The 18,437-nt window shown below is 51.1% G+C and overlaps 7 protein-coding genes across 7 annotated transcripts; 2 read left to right on the forward strand and 5 right to left on the reverse strand.

Annotated features, from left to right (window-relative positions):
• Positions 1–323: 323 nt before the first annotated feature.
• AKAW2_21234S (uncharacterized protein) lies at positions 324–930 on the forward strand (the record flags this gene model as incomplete). Its single annotated transcript, XM_041686036.1, has 4 exons — positions 324–370; positions 432–521; positions 615–772; positions 839–930. The coding sequence occupies 4 exons, from the start codon at positions 324–326 to the stop codon at positions 928–930; spliced, it is 387 nt and encodes a 128-aa protein (XP_041540060.1).
• A 2,266-nt stretch (positions 931–3,196) lies between these two features.
• Positions 3,197–6,792, forward strand: AKAW2_21235S (uncharacterized protein; the record flags this gene model as incomplete). Its single annotated transcript, XM_041686037.1, has 9 exons — positions 3,197–3,320; positions 3,400–3,415; positions 3,504–3,526; positions 3,585–3,702; positions 3,759–3,858; positions 3,924–5,370; positions 5,423–5,519; positions 5,573–6,358; positions 6,420–6,792. 9 exons carry the CDS (start codon positions 3,197–3,199, stop codon positions 6,790–6,792), a joined length of 3,084 nt encoding a protein of 1,027 aa, XP_041540061.1.
• An 875-nt stretch (positions 6,793–7,667) lies between these two features.
• Positions 7,668–9,412, reverse strand: MT1 (sphingolipid C9-methyltransferase 1; the record flags this gene model as incomplete). The annotated part of the gene is made up of 4 exons (XM_041686038.1): positions 7,668–7,850; positions 7,923–8,031; positions 8,095–9,218; positions 9,296–9,412. The coding sequence occupies 4 exons, from the start codon at positions 9,410–9,412 to the stop codon at positions 7,668–7,670; spliced, it is 1,533 nt and encodes a 510-aa protein (XP_041540062.1).
• Positions 9,413–9,956: 544 nt separating this feature from the next.
• On the reverse strand, positions 9,957–10,987 carry ATP5 (F1F0 ATP synthase subunit 5; the record flags this gene model as incomplete). Its single annotated transcript, XM_041686039.1, has 4 exons — positions 9,957–10,070; positions 10,127–10,216; positions 10,276–10,590; positions 10,820–10,987. The coding sequence occupies 4 exons, from the start codon at positions 10,985–10,987 to the stop codon at positions 9,957–9,959; spliced, it is 687 nt and encodes a 228-aa protein (XP_041540063.1).
• Positions 10,988–11,423: 436 nt separating this feature from the next.
• Positions 11,424–12,527, reverse strand: MOB1 (Mob1/phocein family protein; the record flags this gene model as incomplete). The annotated part of the gene is made up of 4 exons (XM_041686040.1): positions 11,424–11,665; positions 11,757–11,890; positions 11,950–12,043; positions 12,113–12,527. 4 exons carry the CDS (start codon positions 12,525–12,527, stop codon positions 11,424–11,426), a joined length of 885 nt encoding a protein of 294 aa, XP_041540064.1.
• An 891-nt stretch (positions 12,528–13,418) lies between these two features.
• Positions 13,419–15,991, reverse strand: AKAW2_21239A (putative intracellular protein transport protein (Sat1); the record flags this gene model as incomplete). Its single annotated transcript, XM_041686041.1, has 3 exons — positions 13,419–14,296; positions 14,350–15,390; positions 15,460–15,991. 3 exons carry the CDS (start codon positions 15,989–15,991, stop codon positions 13,419–13,421), a joined length of 2,451 nt encoding a protein of 816 aa, XP_041540065.1.
• Positions 15,992–16,685: 694 nt separating this feature from the next.
• rrg9 (mitochondrial ribosome assembly protein RRG9) lies at positions 16,686–17,534 on the reverse strand (the record flags this gene model as incomplete). Its single annotated transcript, XM_041686042.1, has 1 exon — positions 16,686–17,534. One exon carries the CDS (start codon positions 17,532–17,534, stop codon positions 16,686–16,688), a length of 849 nt encoding a protein of 282 aa, XP_041540066.1.
• Between the last annotated feature and the right edge of the window lie 903 nt (positions 17,535–18,437).

Below are 18,437 nucleotides of genomic sequence, written 5' to 3' on the forward strand. Positions count from 1 at the left end.
CCCGGCCGGTCCTGGTCTCCGTCATCAAAGCTTCTATATAATCAATTTCTTCGAATCTTCGGTGATTTTTCTTCCTCGCCTTGTCCACTCTTGAATACTCTGAGCGCAAGGTCCACCCCGTCCGTGCTATCATATCCACTTAATAACCCCCTGTTCCGTTCTTGACGCGCGCGCTTCTAAACTCCTTCCCACGTCTTGGACTTCATTTCACATACTCCTTTTCCCCCCTTCCTAACCTTCTCGCATTCATCTTACCCCCCTTTCGCTTCGATCCTCCATACCAGTGCTCCATAACCCAACGCCCTTGACAACCACTAAACAAAATGTCGGACATCGATCAAGAATGGAAGCCCAAGAACCGTCCACAGTCGTTCGTTCTCCTCTCTTGCGACCTTCTCTCCCCAACGTTGGTGTTGACCAAGACGTGGCAGGACCATGGCACAAGCCTTCTCATCCGCGCTGGATAGCGCCTTTTCGCTTGATTCCGATGTCAATCACCTTTCACAGACCATCGATCAAAAGTAGGTTCCACTTGGGTTGTTGATGATTTGCGATCTTGTCTCGCTTCTAAGCTTGTGTTGATGCGGCGAAACTGACGAGCCTGTCAACAATAGGAGACACCAAATGATGATTCAGGAGCGAGAATTAGAACAGCTTCAGGCTAGGATCCGGGAAGCTGAGGAACGCCTCAAAGCCCGACAGTCTTTGGTCCTCGACGGAAACAACACAAGGTCTCCTTCGGCGCAACGAGGGGACCGGTTCTACCAGTCAGGTGAGGATTCCCAGCTGGACAATATCTGCCACGGTCGTCATTGTTGCTGACAGCGCTTGGTTGCAGCATCCACCTCAGCATCAACATCCCCTACGGATTCCGCCGGCCAATACTCCAGCGGCGACGAACAACAGCGTAATCAGGGCCGCAACTCATGACTGCCTTTGACGGGCCGGGGTCGGTTATTATCAGCATATAATCTGGGTCAAGGTTTGGGATGGGAGATTACGGATTCGACTTCACTGCTTTCATCTTTTATATATCCTCATTTGGCGGGCAGGTTTGGAGAAATCGGTTCTGTTGGCTTGGACGCTCCGTCATTGCTTCCCTCCACCACGTCAACGCCGATCAAGGCTTGGAGGGGAAACAACGCCGGCGCGGCTCACTTGTCGCTCCCTCCCCTGACGTATTGGGTGGTGACCACATTCGCCTCTGTGCGGGCCATCCCAATCTTCGAAAGTTTCGGAGAGACAGTCGAGCTTGTCGTCCAGTCATATTTGGCGTTAAATATTGTTTACACAGTCAATATGTTGGCATTTATATGGTCTTCAAATTTCTGGCATTTGTGTCTCAATATAACGAAAGCGAAAGACCGGCATCCATGTCGGCCACGTAATGCAGTTATATTAGGGTGTCATGATGGAACCTCATTCTTTGCACATCTATATCAGACGGGTGAGGGGTGGTCAATAGATCAAAACCGATAGCGTGCCGAAATACGCGCAGGTTTCCATGCACAGTGCAGCATATCTGGTGCCAATATAGGACAGCTGTATGCAATCTAGAATCTGATATCAGTCAATGAAAGCCGATGCGGTCGCATCGCTGCAAGTTAAAAGCTTCCCACTGGCCTGATGCAGACCGCATCACGAATTGGGCCGACAACGTGTGGCTGCAAAGCGCACATCATCTTGTCAATATTGTACTTGAGGCGAGCATGAAGGTGGGGTAGTTAACCCAGGCCACGTTAATGCCACTAGCGGAGGATTTTCTTGCCCTATCGCGGGCCATCCGCCAGCAGCGTTTGCCCCTTCCCTTGGACTATTGAAGGAATTATTCCCATTCGGACTGCAAACATCCTCTGCTACCAGCAATGCCGCCACTTGTACTTGTACCGATTTCTTCTCCTCGAGCGATACAAGAAAAGAGGTAAAACATACAATGCACCTCCATCTGTTGTCGAGGAGCGTCCGGCTATACCTTCACGCCTACAGGCCATCGTCTACATCACGTTTCTCTGTACCCAAGAATGAAGTCTGCAGGTTGTCCTCGCTGCTCGGACCTCCAATATGACGCGTCTACCTAAAGAAGAGGAGCGCGGTCGATTCAGCGAAGACTGTACGTCTCTGTCTCCCAACGGAAGAATTTCCGAGGGGAGGGCCCAGTCAGTCTGCTTCCCCATTGTATAGACGTGACTAGGTACTAGCGATGGGTATCAGATGTATGAGAGGACTACTTGGATGATCTGCTGCGAACATGGCTGCCAGCAAACATTTCCGTCGTCTTGGCGTGAATGTCACCACATTGACATCTGCCTGTCCTGATATTAATATTGTCAACAAACTTGACTTTTAGTGAGGCGGGTGGGCTGCAAGACATGTTATGGTTTCACCATCAGCATCTGCAAGCCAAAGTCCGGCGAAGCACGACATTTTTAATGGATACTGGCCTGTCATCTGATCTGCTAGCCGAATATGGCGATGCCGGGCCTGCATGATGATACCAAACTCGTACTGTACAGTATAGTATGTATGGTATCCATTGGGTTTGTAGGGCGGCCAGTATAGTGGCCTGAGTCTTGAGGTGGCAACGGAACAGGGTATCTGAGCGCAGCAGCAGAAGAACTTGAGGCAGAAGAATGAAACATCAACAAGACAGGACGCTATTTTGAATTGTTCACGCAATTTCTTATATCCCATTTAAAATCGAATGTATCCTCTCGGATTCTATCAATATCGGCCCCGAGTGGAAGTGAAAACCTAAATTGCATTATCAACCAGCTTTACTCATGATTTCTCCTCGGGTAGGACCAATGATGTCAGAATCATCCCCCGGACCTTGGAACTCCCCCCAGACAGAAAGCGCCCGAGCAACGGTCCAGACCCCCAAAACGATAGATAACTGAGCTCTGAACTGTGAAGTGTCCTGCAGGAGCTGCGTCGGTGCGACCTACCATGTCAGCCACTGGTCCCTGAGCTCCCGGTCATTCCCTGTTCCTCTCTGCGCCTTTCCCCAACCCCTCATCCCGGCCCTCCTCTTCCCCTTCGTCTCTTATCAGGCTTTTTCTTCCGTCTTCTCGTCCCCTCGATATCTCGGACTCCTTAATTCCTTCGTTGTTCTTTCTTCCGCGCGATTGTTTTTTGGAGCTGGTCTTCTTCTTCATCCACTTGAACTACTCAGCCTCAGCATACCTTAATTCCAATCATGGTGCTCATTGATAAGCACGAGTACGTATCCCAAGAAGAGCGTCGCCTGAGAGAGGACCGTGAACACTCGCGGTACTGGAAACGATGGGGGCCGTATGTGGCAGAGAGGCAATGGGCTACTGGTATGCTTCTCTACGACCTGTCTCATCCAAATCGCGCTGGAAAGTACCTAGACTAATGACCAACCTTGATGCCCCGCAGTTCGCGAGGATTACTCGTAAGTCTTCAATTCATCCACATCCATTTGGTATCTGGACTAGAAAACAAGCGACATTTACTGATCCTTCTGTTTCATCAATTATCAGGGAGAATGGAGATGCTTGGAGCTGTAAGTCCCTCAGTTCACATGTGTGCCGCGCGGCCAGGGCTAATCAAGTGATGTCTAGACTTCTCTCATGATCATGCGCGGTCTAGGACCTTCCGCTGGGGTGAGGACGGGATTGCCGGTGTCTCAGATACCCACAACCTGCAGAACATTGCCTTTGCATTCTGGAACGAGAAAGAGTACGTTGGGTCTACCCCGTTACGGCTAATTGAATCTCAAGCTCACCCTGGTCTAGCGACTTTCTGAAGGAGCGCCTATTCGGGTTGTCGAATCCTCAAGGTAACCATGGCGAAAGCATCAAGGAAGCTCATTTTCACGTTGATAATACTCCGACGGTTTGTGCTTCAATTCTCCAAGGTGGACGGATCCCGCGGCCCTTCTGACTCAATTGCGCTCTCAGCATTCCTACATGAAATACCTCTACAAGTATCCCCAGAAGAAGTTCCCCTACAAGGAACTCGTGGAAGAGAATGGCAAACGCTCAAGGCAAGACCGCGAGTATCAAATTCTTGATACGGGAATCTTCGACGACAACCGATACTGGGACATCTTCATCGAAACAGCGAAAGAAGAAGACGATGAGGAAGAACTGCTCTTCCGCATCATCGCCTACAACCGAGGACCAGAGCCTGCCCCGTTACACATCATCCCTCATGTTTGGTTCCGTAACACCTGGTCCTGGGGCTATGAAGATCAAAAAGAGAAACCATCCGTCGAAAAGGTGCATCCCATGATAGCCAAAACATCTCATCATAAACTTGGGGAGCGATATGTGCAGTTCGCCCCCTCGCCGCCTGTTGGTGACGGTCAGGACGATGTATTCCCTCAAATGATGTTCACAGAGAACGAAACGAATAACGAACTGTTGTGGAACACCAAGAACAGTCAACCATACGTGAAGGACGCCTTCCATCGCCTCATTGTCAATGGAGAAAAGGACACAGTCAACCCTGCGAACAAGGGCACCAAGTTCGGTGCCTGGTACGCCTTTAATGAAGGTGAAGGAATTCCTCCTGGAGAATGCGCTGTCGTTCGATTTAAATTTTCGCGTAAAAGGGGTACATTTCTGGATGAAGAGGTCCTGGATAATGTCATCGATGAACGCAGGGCCGAGGCAGACGACTTCTATTACCACATCAGCCCGCTTCCCATGAGCGATGATCTACGCAACATTCAGCGACAGGCATTTTCTGGCATGTTGTGGAATAAGCAATTTTATCATTTCGTGTGGGATCAATGGTCAAATGGTGACCCCGGTCTCATTCCACCTCCGCCGGGTAGGAAGCATGTCCGTAACCAACAGTGGAAGCACTTGTACATGGACGACATTCTCTCAATGCCTGATTCTTGGGAGTATCCATTTTTCTGTGCATGGGATACGGCTTTTCATTGCATCCCGCTGGCCATGATAGACCCTGATTTTGCGAAGAAACAGCTGGACCTTCTCACCCGGGAATGGTACATGCATCCGAACGGGCAGCTCTCAGCGTACGAATGGAACTTTGGTGATGTGAACCCACCGGTCCACGCGTGGGCCACGTTCCGGACATTCAAGATCGAGCGGAAGATGTATGGCCGGCAGGATCTTGATTTCCTGGAACGAGTCTTCCAGAAGTTGTTACTCAATTTTACATGGTGGGTCAACCGCAAGGACTCTGAGGGTAAAAATGTCTTTGAGGGTGGCTTCCTGGGCCTGGATAATATTGGGCTATTCAACAGATCGGAGCCTCTTCCTACCGGGGGTGTCCTAGAGCAGGCTGATAGTACAGGTTGGATGGCATTTTACTGCCTGTGCATGCTGAATATCGCCCTCGAACTCGCTAAGCACCGGCGGATCTACGAAGACAGTAAGCATACTATATTTTCCAAGACCTTCATCGGCTAACAAATGACGCACAGTTGCATCTAAATTTTTCGAGCATTTCATTTTGATCAGTGATGCCATGACATTCAAGTCCGGAGGGCAGGAGACGTCCCTTTGGAATGAGGACGATGGGTAAGCCGTGTCTATCTCTACTTATATATCTATCAATTGCTTACTTTGGGTAGATTTTACTACGACGCAATCTCCTATGGTGATCCTTGGACACAGCAGCTTCCCGTCCGGTCCCTCGTTGGCCTGATCCCTCTGTACGCTGTTCTCACCCTCGAGCCCGAGTTGATCAACAAGTTCCCCTCCTTCAAGAAGCGATTGGAATGGTTTGTTGAGAACCGGCAAGACGTGGCAGAGCGCAATATCGCCAGCATGAAGCACCGTGGCAAGGATGAGCGGCTCCTCCTGTCCCTCGTAAGCAAGAGCCGTCTGGAGCAGATCCTCAAAAGGATGCTGGATGAGACGGAGTTTCTTTCAGAGCACGGCATTCGATCCATGTCCAAGCACCATGAGGAACATCCTTACTCGATGGAGGTGAACGGCCAGATGTTCCGGGTCAGCTATGTTCCTGGTGAGTCTGACAGCGCTCTCTTTGGCGGTAACAGCAACTGGCGGGGACCGGTCTGGTTGTGTGTCAATTTCCTACTCGTCGAGTCTCTGCTACGATTCTACATGTTCTATGGCGATTCATTCAAGGTGGAGTGTCCCACAGGCTCCGGAGAGTATATGCATCTGGGACATGTGGCGGAGGAGATCCAGCACCGGTTACAGCACTTGTTCGCGCGCAACGACGAAGGACGTCGTGCCGTCTACAATGGCTCCGACCTTCTCGACTTCGATGAGCACTGGAAAGACTACATGTGGTTCCATGAGTACTTCGACGGAGACACTGGTCGGGGTCTGGGAGCATCTCACCAGTGTGGATGGACCGGGTTGATTGCTAAGATCATCCACGATACGGGGTAAGCCATGCGACGCTAATCAATGTCCCTTTATTATAAATAACTCTAACCAACTCAACAGAATCAACTGCCGAGTCCCACAAACCCCCCGCTCGCCATTCGCAGCAGCATCGCACTACTTTGACGACATCTTTTCGCGGACAGTGCGACCACGCGGGAGCCGTCGCCCCAGCGTGCGCCGCTCATCCACCAGTCGGTCAATCGGAAACCGCAGTGACTTTGAGTCTGCTTTCACAGGTCGTAGCACGCCTGGGCCAGAATCAGCGTTGGATGATGATGAGAAACTCGGCGAGTCAGGACTGGGATTTGGAGATGACGAACATGTGTCGCAGTACGTGGAGAGTCAGCTCGAGCGTGTTCGCAGTCGGGCGTCGATGGGAGCGTATGAGGACGAGTTTGAAGCACAGGCTGATCGAGTCCCGAATGGACACTGAGCGATACACTAGAGGAGGGAGACTTGCATAGGGGATGATGATAAGGTTCCATGTTAGTAATGGTTGTGGACACATAGGTTGTACTAGACGATGTAGATGATTATATATTAGTTGAAACTTCACAACATTGTATGCTAGTCACCCAGTGTCTACTGCCATTATGACTGGGAGTCCCAGTTTTGAAAACATATTATCCAAGATACTAAAAAGTGATAAATACAAATATTATTAGTAGCAGACCGTTAGTAACTGTCATGCAGTGGTATCGTTCCAACTCACTGGTCGTTCCAACTTGAACTCGCGATGAGTGAAACTCCCGAACTAGTACCTGATTCGCAGAGAAAACCCCAGATTGAATTGAACTAGTATCAGTGAGGAAAAGGATTCATCATCTATACTACTACTAGTAAACAGTACGTATCGACGAAGATATTTATTCCCACCGTGCCACTAGTACTAGCATGAATCTACTACTAAGTTACTCTACCAGATCCTTAAGACAGCAGCACCCTTAACCAGATCACTATCTCTACCAGAATTCATTCCATTTCATTTAAATATCTATCTAATCATAACAACAAATCTTTCTTCCCATATTCCTGATACAATAACCTCCCCCATCGCAGACGCCAACCAACCACATCCAGTAAGTAAACTGATTAGCGCTGCGATAAATCCTGAAATGATAGGTTCATAGTGCATAAATCATATCTTTCTATCACATCATATCCAAAGCACTCATCTGTCCCACCATCCACCTCATATTTCATGAACATATTTCATACATAACATAGTAACATTACGTATCCGTCCAATGCCAATTGCATATCAATTGATGATGATCATCATCTCACAGAGACGATTTAAGATCAAGTCTAAGGCAGACGGGACTTGCCCGCCTCCCGGCTCTTAGCGAGAGCACCCATAAGACCGAACTGGCTGGCCAATCCGTTGATACGGTGCGTCGAGTTCAGGTTCTTGACCACCACCATTTGGTAGCAGGTTGCGGAGCCTTGGCGGGAGGCGATGACGGACCAGGCGAGGAAGAGTTCCCAGATCTAATTGTAGTTGAGAATTGGGGGTTAGATGTGTGTTGAGATTAAGAAGTGGAGGGGGAAGGGTATACGCACCCTGTACCATCTGGGACCGTACTTGGCCTTGATTGCCTCGATGTTGCCGACCCAGTTGCGGTACCATCTCCAAAGGGTGCCGGAGTAGTGGACGCCGACGGTGTCGATACTAATCACAGAGTTAATGTTAGTGTTTGTTTGGAGGACGGGGGTAGTAGGAATGGTGGCTTACCCCTTGACTTCGAAGCCAGCTCCTTCAAGGCACTTCACGTAGTACCAGAGGGGAGTGGAAGCGTCGGCACCACGGAAGATGTACTTGTTCAGATACAGACCCCAGATGAAATCCTCATACTGCCAAGCCTGTCTCAGACCCGAAAGCTGCACATACATGCATCCATCATCGTTAAGCATGTCATAGCATTGGCGGAAGAATCCAGTAAGCTTGCGAATACCGACGTGCTCGCCCATTTCCAGCTGAGTGATCTTGTCGTACTTCGTGCGGGGGATGTCACGGTAATCCATGCAGACAATGCGGCTCTGTTCCTCGGAGATGCCGGCCTTGCGGAGAGCATCGTTACCCCAGGCAGTCTGGTTCTCAGCAATGGTGAGACCGGTCACCTTTGCGCCGTAGTTAAGACTGGCGAACTTGGCAAGGGTACCCCAGCCGCAGCCAATGTCCAGCATGGTCTCGCCTTCCTTGAGGCCGATCTTCTCGCAAACAACGGCCATCTTGTTATCCTGCAGTTCCTCAAGGGTTTCTTCACGATCGGGGTCGGAGATGATTCCGGAGGTGTAGATCATGCGAGGGCCAAGGAACCAGGCGTAGTGGTCGTTACCCCGGTCGTAGTTGGGACGGATTTGTTCCTCATCCTGGGCCTTGGTGTGGAAGAGCACATCGACGAAGAAGGTGCCGACGATGAACTTGAACAGATCCCAGGTGAAGGCGAAGCTGGCCCAGTCGTGGCGGTATTCCAGGATCTCGAGCACATCGCCATTGAAGTCAACCAGGCCGTCCAGGTACATTTCCGAAAAGGTCTGCATGGGGATCTTGTTGCGTCCGCTCCATTTCGCACGGTCTTCGTCGCGCTTGAAGGTAATGTAGTGCTCAACGGGGCGGCCGGGGAGCTTGACTTTCTCGTTGGTGCGGGGGCTGAAGGTCGAGGTGTAGGTCCAGAAGGCCACGAGGACAGGGAGAACGGTTACGAGAGTGAAGAAGATGAAGGTTTTCTTTCCACCACCGAGCAGGTAGGTCAGAAGCCCGGGGACTCCGATGATGGCGCCGCCCAACAGGAGGTTGGAGAAGCTCTCATTTCCAGGACCATCTGCTGGCAGGGGAGGATTGTTGATGCTTTTGGCCTTTGAGAAGAAGTCGTCAGCACGGTTTTGGACAGCTTGGCAATACGCCAGCAATGGGGATGGAGGAATTGACTGACATTGGTCAGGGCGATTCCACAGCTCTCGCCGGTTTCGAACTTGGGAGGAGCTTGGGCGGGAGTTTCGATCCATTGAATGTCGTCGGACAGCTCGACATCTTTAGATTTGGTCGTCATGGTCAATTGATACCCTGGTCACGGGTTATCTTGGTTGGGGGACTGGGGACGAGGAGAGGAAGAAAGGACATCTGAAGGGAGGACACTTGTTTCATAAGTTAGGATGCCGCGTCGATCGTCCCGTGCCGTGTCCCCAGTTGCCCGCGGGCCCCGAACACAACCAAACTGAATCCCCCTTCAAAGCGCATTTTATTATTATTATTATTATTATTATTATTTTTCGTAGCTGCTGCATAGATTTACTCATTGGTCGGATATTTTGAATGTTAGTTAGATAGTACAGTAGCTTAAAATATTATTCAGCTGTCAAACTACTAGTGAGAACCCGCACATTATTCTCCCAAAATGGGTGATATAAAACTCAATTCTGTCTATTCGACTCCAGAACTAGAGCTCATGCTAGCAAGATATATAGAGGATGAATGAGGTAGATCGATTCGGTAGGGGTACAGGGAGTTGATATAAACTAAATATGGAAGCTCAAGAGACGCCTAATGTGAACATGTGCATCCCTCTTGTGTTTTGGGTGGATTCTTTAGGTAATTTACAAAGCGTCGGTGAGGGCCTTGTTGAGCTTGGCAATCTTGGAGGAAACGCTGAGGTCGATGGTGCGGTCACCGATCTCAACAACCAGACCGCCGACGAGCTCGGGGTCGACCTGTTTTCAACATATGAGTATACATAGCGTAAATCGGGATATTATGGATAATGTACCTTGGTGACAACCTTGAGCTTCTTGCCCTGGCTGAACTCGGACTTGGAAACGGCCTTCTCGAGACGGTTGACAGTCTTGGTGTCGAGCTCCTGTTTCCCAACAATCAGTATAAAGCCCCACAATATAAAAGCCCGAAAGAAGAGAATACCTGAGCACTGGTGATGTTCAGCTCAATCTCACCACGGTGAGCACCCATGAGGGTGGAGAACTTGTCGCAGATACCCTCGAGGAGACCGAGACGGTTGTTCTCAGCCAGAGTAGCGAGGAAGTTCTTGAGGATGTCGCCCTTGTCGGCACCGGCAACCTTCTGCAGCTCCTGGACGATCTGCTGCTTGTCGGCGACAGTGAGGGTAGGGGCGGAGAGGATGGTGGTCAGCTTGCGGTCGGCCTTGAGGGTCTGACCGAGGCTGGCGAGAGCCTTGGAGGTCTGGTCGAGGCTGGCGGACTTGGCAGAGGCAGTGAACTATACAGAGAAACGAAAACGATCGGTTAGCCAGGGAGCTTTCCTGAAGTTGTCCAGTTCTGTGATCAAGAGGTTGCTAGAACGTGGGAATCTCTGTTTTTGTTTTCTTAGGTCTCCCGTCCGCCTTTTCCCCCTCTTTCGTGTTTCTTCCTTTCTTCCGTGCCATTGATTCAAGGGAACCTCAGAGCCACGACTAGCAACCAACGGGTAGGAACATGGTATCGCATACCAGAGCGGTGGCATAGGTGCCGTCAACACCGAACAGGGAGACAGGAGGCTTGACATCCTGGGCCGGGGTGGCATAGGTCCTCAGACCGTTGACGGCGGCAGTGCGAGGCACGGAGAACTGCTGGGCGGTGGCACGGAGGCCGGCACGGGCGACGCGAACGGAGAACATGGTGATCTGGAGACGGAGACCTCGAGGAGGAGAGGAGGAGAGATTAGATGCGAGACGGACGGGGCGTCGGGGAGGGGATTGAGCGAGCAGCAACGGGCTGGTGGTTCGTCGTGCTTTGGGATGGACGGGCGACGTCCAACTTCTGCCGGCTAGCGGTCACGTGAGATCCCGCACACGCCGGGTTTTCGGCTATCCACTACTGCGAGTGACTTGATCCTTGAAGATCTTATCGTGATTGCGGTGCTATATATGGGAACAATTCTCCAGTCTTCATTCCTTTATTCGTTCTCAAAATGCAAAATACAGTCGCACACGCTATGTAACGCCAGACTGCCCTCTACGAGTGAAATGCGCCCTCCCGAATGCCAACACCCGAAACGCCATCCTCTCAACCTCTTATCTTCATGGTCGTCTAGCCATTCGACCGATCTGATCTCTAGTCACTGCGCAGCATGCTATCCACAAGATCTCCCAACGGACCCCAGAAATCCTTGCCGCTGGCCAGACGGTGCTCGTCAATGAAGAGCACGTAATGCTTGAAGCTGGTATTTAGATGAGGCTCCAGTCCAAGATGGACCACAACCGGGTAGTGGTGGCAGTAAATGTGCGCATACACGCGATACATCCGCTTAAAGATCTGGCGCACGAGGCTCGGGAACACCTTGGGGAAGGGGACACCTGTGAGGTAGAAAGCTGTATTAGCGCCTGCTCACTGCACTCGTAGTTTGCGTAGTCTGCTCTCAAGGCACTCTCTCAAGGTGTGACTTACCAAGCCTGCTGGGGAAAATCTGTTCGTTGTCGATACTGCTTTGTACCCAACTCATCAGATGTTCGATATATTCTGGGGCCGACATCTTCGTCGGTCGCTTGTAATTTTCCGAATCTTGCCAGAGATATTCGAATCTGGACATCCATCGTCAGCTCTGCATTGCCATGACCAGGTATCGGGGATAGCTCCATACTCATCAGTTGCCTTCATTTCCGGACATGATTGCGGAGAACAGAATTCTGTGATCGCGCCATAGAGCAAGTTGATTTGGTTGTAGAAGTCGACCACTGTTGCACGTTGGACCAAACCGTTAGCTTTGATGATACAGTTGCTGCAAGCCTCCAGAGTATATTTACCATTAACTGCAAGCCACTCGTTTAAATCCTCGCCTTCTGGAAGCTTCACGGCCTTCCGCAAGCTTCCACTTCCCAGGGTTGCTTCTGCGAACTGTCTCAGTTGATAGCTAGTGGTGCCCTTGGCTGCCGACCGCGGCTTGAAGGGAGCTCGGGTCCGAGCGTTGCTGGGAGGTGTCAGTCCAGCGGGATCATATTTCAGGGCGCGTACTGCCGGGGATAGATATGAGGGGGGCTCAGAGAAGGGACCAGGGAAAGTTTGGACGGTGCCATAGCAAACTGAAGGGGAGATGATGGACGGAGAGGAGGGGAGCGAAGGTTGGGGAGAAGATGAGGATGGCGGGGCAGGCTGTCCAACATCGGACGAAGCAGTAACAGAAAGGATGGGGACAGACATGGTTGTGATGAAGGATGCCATCTCCTTGCGAATTTCTTTTCTTTCCTTTTGGTTCCTCCCTTCAGTCAAATACAAAGCCACGGGCGCTTTTCCGGTGTTCGTGGTCGAAACGAGGTGTTGTGTAGAGTTCCGTTGGAAGAATGCGCCTGCATGCCGATGCCAACCAAGTCAGCGCCTGTCAGTCACGTTTACGGGCTCAACAGTGAGAAAATCTGGGAAAAAGCGATTCTCCATGCCTTAATGTCTTACCTCTTTAGGGATATTTGAATAGTAGCACGCGCCGATGAGGGGGGAGCAATAGACCGGCCGGCGGAATGAGTGGAGGGACAAGAGGGTAGTAGGAGGCGAAAGTTGGAGAGTATCAGCGATGGAGCCGCTCTGACCAAGTACAGAGAGGCGCGACAACAACCTCAGGAAATGAAAACAAGGCACACGGAACACACACACGAATGCAAAGGAGGGGCGATGAAGGGCGATCTATATCGATCGCATTTCCGGCCTGCCTTCTCCACGATCCCACAAGCGGAACCTCCCCCAAGGACCGGATCCATGGGTGCTGCAGCGTCCAGGGTGGCAATCGCCCCGTCCGTTGCCCCGGCGACATCAGCCAGCCGCAAGGAAACCGGCCCTTTATTACATCGTCAAGGTTGTAGTGGATATTGAGGTTCTTCAATTTTATTACGTAGGTAGGCTGCCACTTGATGGCACAAATTGTTGGAATTGTGAAAAAAAAAAAAAAAAAATATATTAGATGGTACCTAGGAGTCTTCAAGTCTGCTGTGGCCGTCGTATTCGCCGTCATAGCAAAACAAAACCCTCCGCCGGGTCGGTGAACTATTCAGAAGACGACTGACTGATGGAACAAATAGATTTGGCTTGTTAATGAATGCGCCAAGCTATCCCAGACATGAGTCATATAGAGTATCCTTCATTCTCCTCGGGCAATCGCTCCCGGACTGTCTCTCCGTAAATCGTGATAGGGATGGCAATTTCGAACGATTCGCAGCCCAAGTTCTCTAACGCGGACATGATGCGCCCGCGATCGTCTTCCGATACGGTTTCGAGCAGCCGCGCTCCCGAAGGAGCTGAACCATCGTGGATACTGCTAGTGACAAACTCGAACCGTAATTCCCACTCATGATTAACCCCCGTGGTTATGACGGTCGGCGTCGCCGATACCGGAACCGCCGGACTGAAAACAACGCGCGTTGCATACAGGGTATTTTCGAAATAGGAGGCATGGATCTTTCGAGTCGCACGGCGGATGCTGGCGTTTGATCGCACGGCTAGATGTCCTGCAACTCTCTCTGAACTTTCTAACGTCGCCCGCAGGGCGTAGCAGGGAAGTGCCGCGTCTGCAAAGTTGACGGTGGCGATGATGGTTTCGCCTAGCCTGTGCGCCGGACGGTTGAGTACCACGACAGCAATTCGGCGCCCGTCTCGGGCAATCTCAAACCGGTTAGGACTGCGCGAGGAACCAAGCGCCTGGTTGCTTCGCAGAATGGCAAGATCAATAGCGTCCTTGCAAGTGAGGTGCCCCGTAGATGTGTCTCGACTTGCGCGCTTCTCGGGCGTTGCTTCGGGCGGTTGCAGCGAATTCTGGCGTGCACTCTGCTCCAGGATGTCATCCACATACGACAAGAAGTCTGGGGCTGACGTCCACGTCGGCCCACTGATGCTTTTGGGCTTGGCTGCCGGCGGCGGGGTAGGGCCAACCTTCTGCACTCGCGCCTCGTCGCGAAGGAGTACATACGGGCTCATCAGGTCGTGACCCATTATCTCGCCATGGCCTATTGAAGAGATTAGTGACAGTTCGCTACCAAAGGAACCACGACAAGCTCACCATTGACGCCGCTGAACACACGGAAGGGTATGCTGATACGGTTGACCCGTTGGGGTTCATGATGGCCACTCGGCCGCTGTGTACCAATGACGAGGTTGTAAGAGATCTTGATAGCTTTCCCCTTATGGCTGGCTGGAAGACCCGATGGCAGGGTAAACGCAAAGGAGTAAGACTGCTCTTCTCCCGGTGCCAGTCGTAGGTCCACGAAGAGAAGGGACTGGGTAGTAGACAGCAATGGTATGGACTTCGAAGACGAAACTCCTCGCATATCTCGTAGGCCATCCAAATCATTATTGGAGAGTAAACCGCTCAGAGACTCTTCGATTGCATTCCATTTGAAGGCGCCCCAGAAACCGCCGCCTTTGCGATTCTTATCGCTGTTCATAGCCGGTTTCCCGCTGTTCATACCCGGCGCAGACCCTGCACCACCGACAACACCTTTTCGCTTTACTTCCTCGAAATGTGACTGATGAATCAGTGAACCGTCAACAGTGAAAGATGCACTGATCTGGGCATAGCCCATGAGTAGAGTCTGGCTCTTGGGCATTACTCCCGGAGACTCAATACTCGACATGTGTCGCGCGTGACGAGGGATATTCTGGCGCGGCATCGCCATTGAGTAGTTGGTGTACTCGGATTGCAGAGTTTCTGAAGAATTGTCGCTGACAGAGTTATACTCGTTGCTGCTTCTATGACTACCGGTGAGGCTGGAGGTCGACATGATCCTGGTGAGTTGAGGCAAATGGCCCGGGGCAGCTAATGTGGCCGATTCCCTTCCATTGGGCTTTGTTTGTCCAGGACCCTCTTCGAAGGGTGTTGCGAGAGGTGATAGAGTAGGGCGAGATTGTGTATCAGTCCCTGGCGAAGGTGGAAACTTGAACTCGATAGGTGGCAATTGAGGCCGACGCGCAGGTGTACGAGGTGTCTCGAATGAGGGCTGGGAAGTAGGTCCTCCTACATCATCGATGTCTATTCGTGGGTTTCCAGGAGACGAAGTGACCGGGGACTCCGGGGGTGGAAAGCCACGGTACGTGTTGCGTCCTGCTAGCAATTGACTGTAGTCAGCCTGATGATCGATCAATCCCCGATCGCGCTATTCATTGAAGGTACCTTTTGCAAACGATTCCTCATAGAACTCATTCCTCCTCGGAAGAACCTGTAGACTCGCAGCGCGCCCATGGCCCCTAACCGGCCTCGATCGACTGAACTGTGAAGATGTTCTGGGAGTCGGCTCTCCAGTTGTTTCGCTATCGATAGAAAGAATAGATACTGAGCGTTTGTGCTTTCCACCAGCAGGTGGACCGCTGCGAGGGGTGGACGGGGGCGGAAAGCTGTGAGAACCGATCAACGGTGAGCTCACTGATGAGGACGGGCGATGCGACGGGCTCTTCTTGGATACGCTAGAGTATGAGCGGCGGTGTGGACTGAAGAAGAATTTCTGAGGTGATCTGAGCGAAAACAGTGACTCCGAATGTGAGCTGGTAGCTCGCGATGGATGTCTCTGATGCGAGGACTGCCCCCCGTTCCGGGGTTCTCCGTTCGTCTCCGCAACGTTCTTGAAGGTAATGATACATTCCACATCTTCCCCGGCGAATATCGTTTGATCCTTCCATTTCACGAAAACCTGGATGTCTGAGGGCATGGCGACGATCGCAAGGCCACCATGTGGGCGGGTGACCGCAGACAAGAATCACGAAGGTCCGGGGTAGATGGCGGGTACCAGCCGCCACCAGAACGAGGGCTTGAAGAAAGATTGGCAAATATGATACACTGAGAGAAAGGGTAATCAACGCCAGCTAGGGCATACCATTAAATCGTGTAAGCCATAATCGTTGGAGGATGTGGAGGGAGGAAGGACACAGAGCGGGTGCCATAACGTTCTTGTCGGGGTGAGGACGCGCTGGTGGTGGTTGGTGGTGCACTACGGCCGACGGGAGGGAATTGCAATCCCATGACGAACCACGTAGAGAAGCTGTGCCCCTCGACATATGATAGATATGCTGTCGGACTCCCGGTTAGGATCTTCTTCCAGTCCGGAGAAAAGCAAAGTTGATCTATACCCATTGTCTAGTTCCGGCTGGGGGATCTCTTTATCCCCGCAAATCACTTTCACTTTTGTGAAACTGTATGTTACAAATGACGGCACTCCTGGCCATACAACCTCGGATCGGAGGACTTGAGAAAGCTTTCGGAGAACAAAGAAAAGAAGCAATTTCTCCACAAATTCAATCCACAACGCCTCTTCTATGCTATTTGATATAAACAAGATAGGTAGCTCGTATAGTACACGTGATAATATACATGGTGACTGCCAGTACAGGCCCGTCCATCATTACTTAAGCCTTTCCCCCTTTCTTCTGGTTATTGCCATAGAGCAGTTGCTTTGCGTCTGTCAGATCTCGGGTGCGCTTCGTACTTGGTCGTAGGCCGAGTTCCGATAAATGGCCCCAAATTCGATCATGTCGCTTCTCCCATCTCTTCCGCCGGTCTTCGATTTCGGTCTCAGAAGGCCTCCATTTGCTCTTCAATATCCGCCGAATAGCCTCTGGTGAGACCTTGAATTCTTCTGCAAGAACCGGTGTAGTAAACTTTTCCGGTGCGACCGCGTGAAGGTGCCGAATACCCTCCAGCGCATCGGGAGAAAGCTTCTTTGGAGGGTTCCATCCCTCTTTAAATTTCTCTTTCAGGGCTTGTTTATGAATCTGCCATTTCTCCGGTTTCTTCTGGGCCATGGTATTGGAAGGAGGTTCTTCAAGGCGTGAACGTTTCTTCGATCGAGACGATTTGGTAGGCTTCTTATCGGTGAATCTATCGGAGGTAGGTGTCTCAGTTATGGAGTCCACATGGCTGGTTTTGGATCCATCCACTTCTGGCGATGCATTTGCTTCGGTCGAGGCAGATGGTTTATTTTCTGAATTTTCCAGCGGCGCGGTATTAGGAGCTGAGGCGGCAGAGGAGGAGTCATGTGCTGATAGATATGGCGCGGATTGGCGAAGCTGAGGTTTGATAGAGGCGCTGAAGTTCCGTCGTTGTGTTTTGCATCTGCTATGAGAAAGAGGCGCTATGCAGAGGATTCTCCGAGATGCGGGACCCTGATGGAGGTCCGAGGCGATTTCTGAACGGAGAGCATTTCGCAAGACGTTTGGGAGGGAGAGTCTGAGGGATGAAGCGCAGACACCTGCCATAGTAAAGGCTTAACAGAACAAAGTTCCTTGAAAGAAAGAGAGAGATGGAAGCTGGGGAAATTCTCCCGGACACTAAGAGACTTGACTTGCAACTGCAGAGAGACTTCTGGAAGAGGCCTAGAACAATTAGAGCCTGAGGCATATAGATCATGTGACCCAGTATTGAAGCCCCAGAGAGGAAGCAGACCTGTCAAAGTAGAAGGAGCGGTGGAGAGAAGCAAGCCTGGAAAGACCAGTCAGTTGCCCTAATAAGTAATAACTATCACACTGAAGAGCATGAACAGTTGCAGAGCGGAGATTAGTCGCTCTACCCATTTGGAAGCCATATCGAAGTTGGCCCGATACGATATAACGCTCCACCCATCTATTAATATTAATTGTACGCACGAGGATGGCTGTTGAGAGACTGGACAAATATCCAAGATCTAAATGTCTAGATGTCTCTAATAATTCGATTCCATTCTTTACCCGGGTAAGGGGCTAATTGGTGCAAATTGAAGGCATACACCGTAATATCCCGCTTAATCACGATTGGCCTAAAAGCCAAGGCTACCCAAGCCGGTTGTCTGCCTTAATCTCCAGCTCTTTGTCCCCTTGTGCCGCACTAGTCGGCGTGCCATACAGCATGTAACAAGTACAACTTTCGTTAGTGCCAAAAGGTTACGGACCGGATTGTAACCTGAATTTCATCCTCGCCTTGACAGTTGTTAGTACAAATTGGCTATTTGTTGACTATATTTCAGATAATATTTTCTTCTTCTTTCCACTACCAACTGATAACAGTCCACGCATGGCAGTGGGAAGAAGGATGAATTGGCTGTGTCATGGACGATGATTACTCGCGACAAGTCAAAAGAACCCAGAAGGATTAGCAGATCCCCACCGAGCCGGGGCCACTTGATG

Source organism: Aspergillus luchuensis, chromosome 2 (genome assembly GCF_016861625.1).
Source record: "Aspergillus luchuensis IFO 4308 DNA, chromosome 2, nearly complete sequence".
Lineage (NCBI taxonomy): Eukaryota > Fungi > Ascomycota > Eurotiomycetes > Eurotiales > Aspergillaceae > Aspergillus > Aspergillus luchuensis.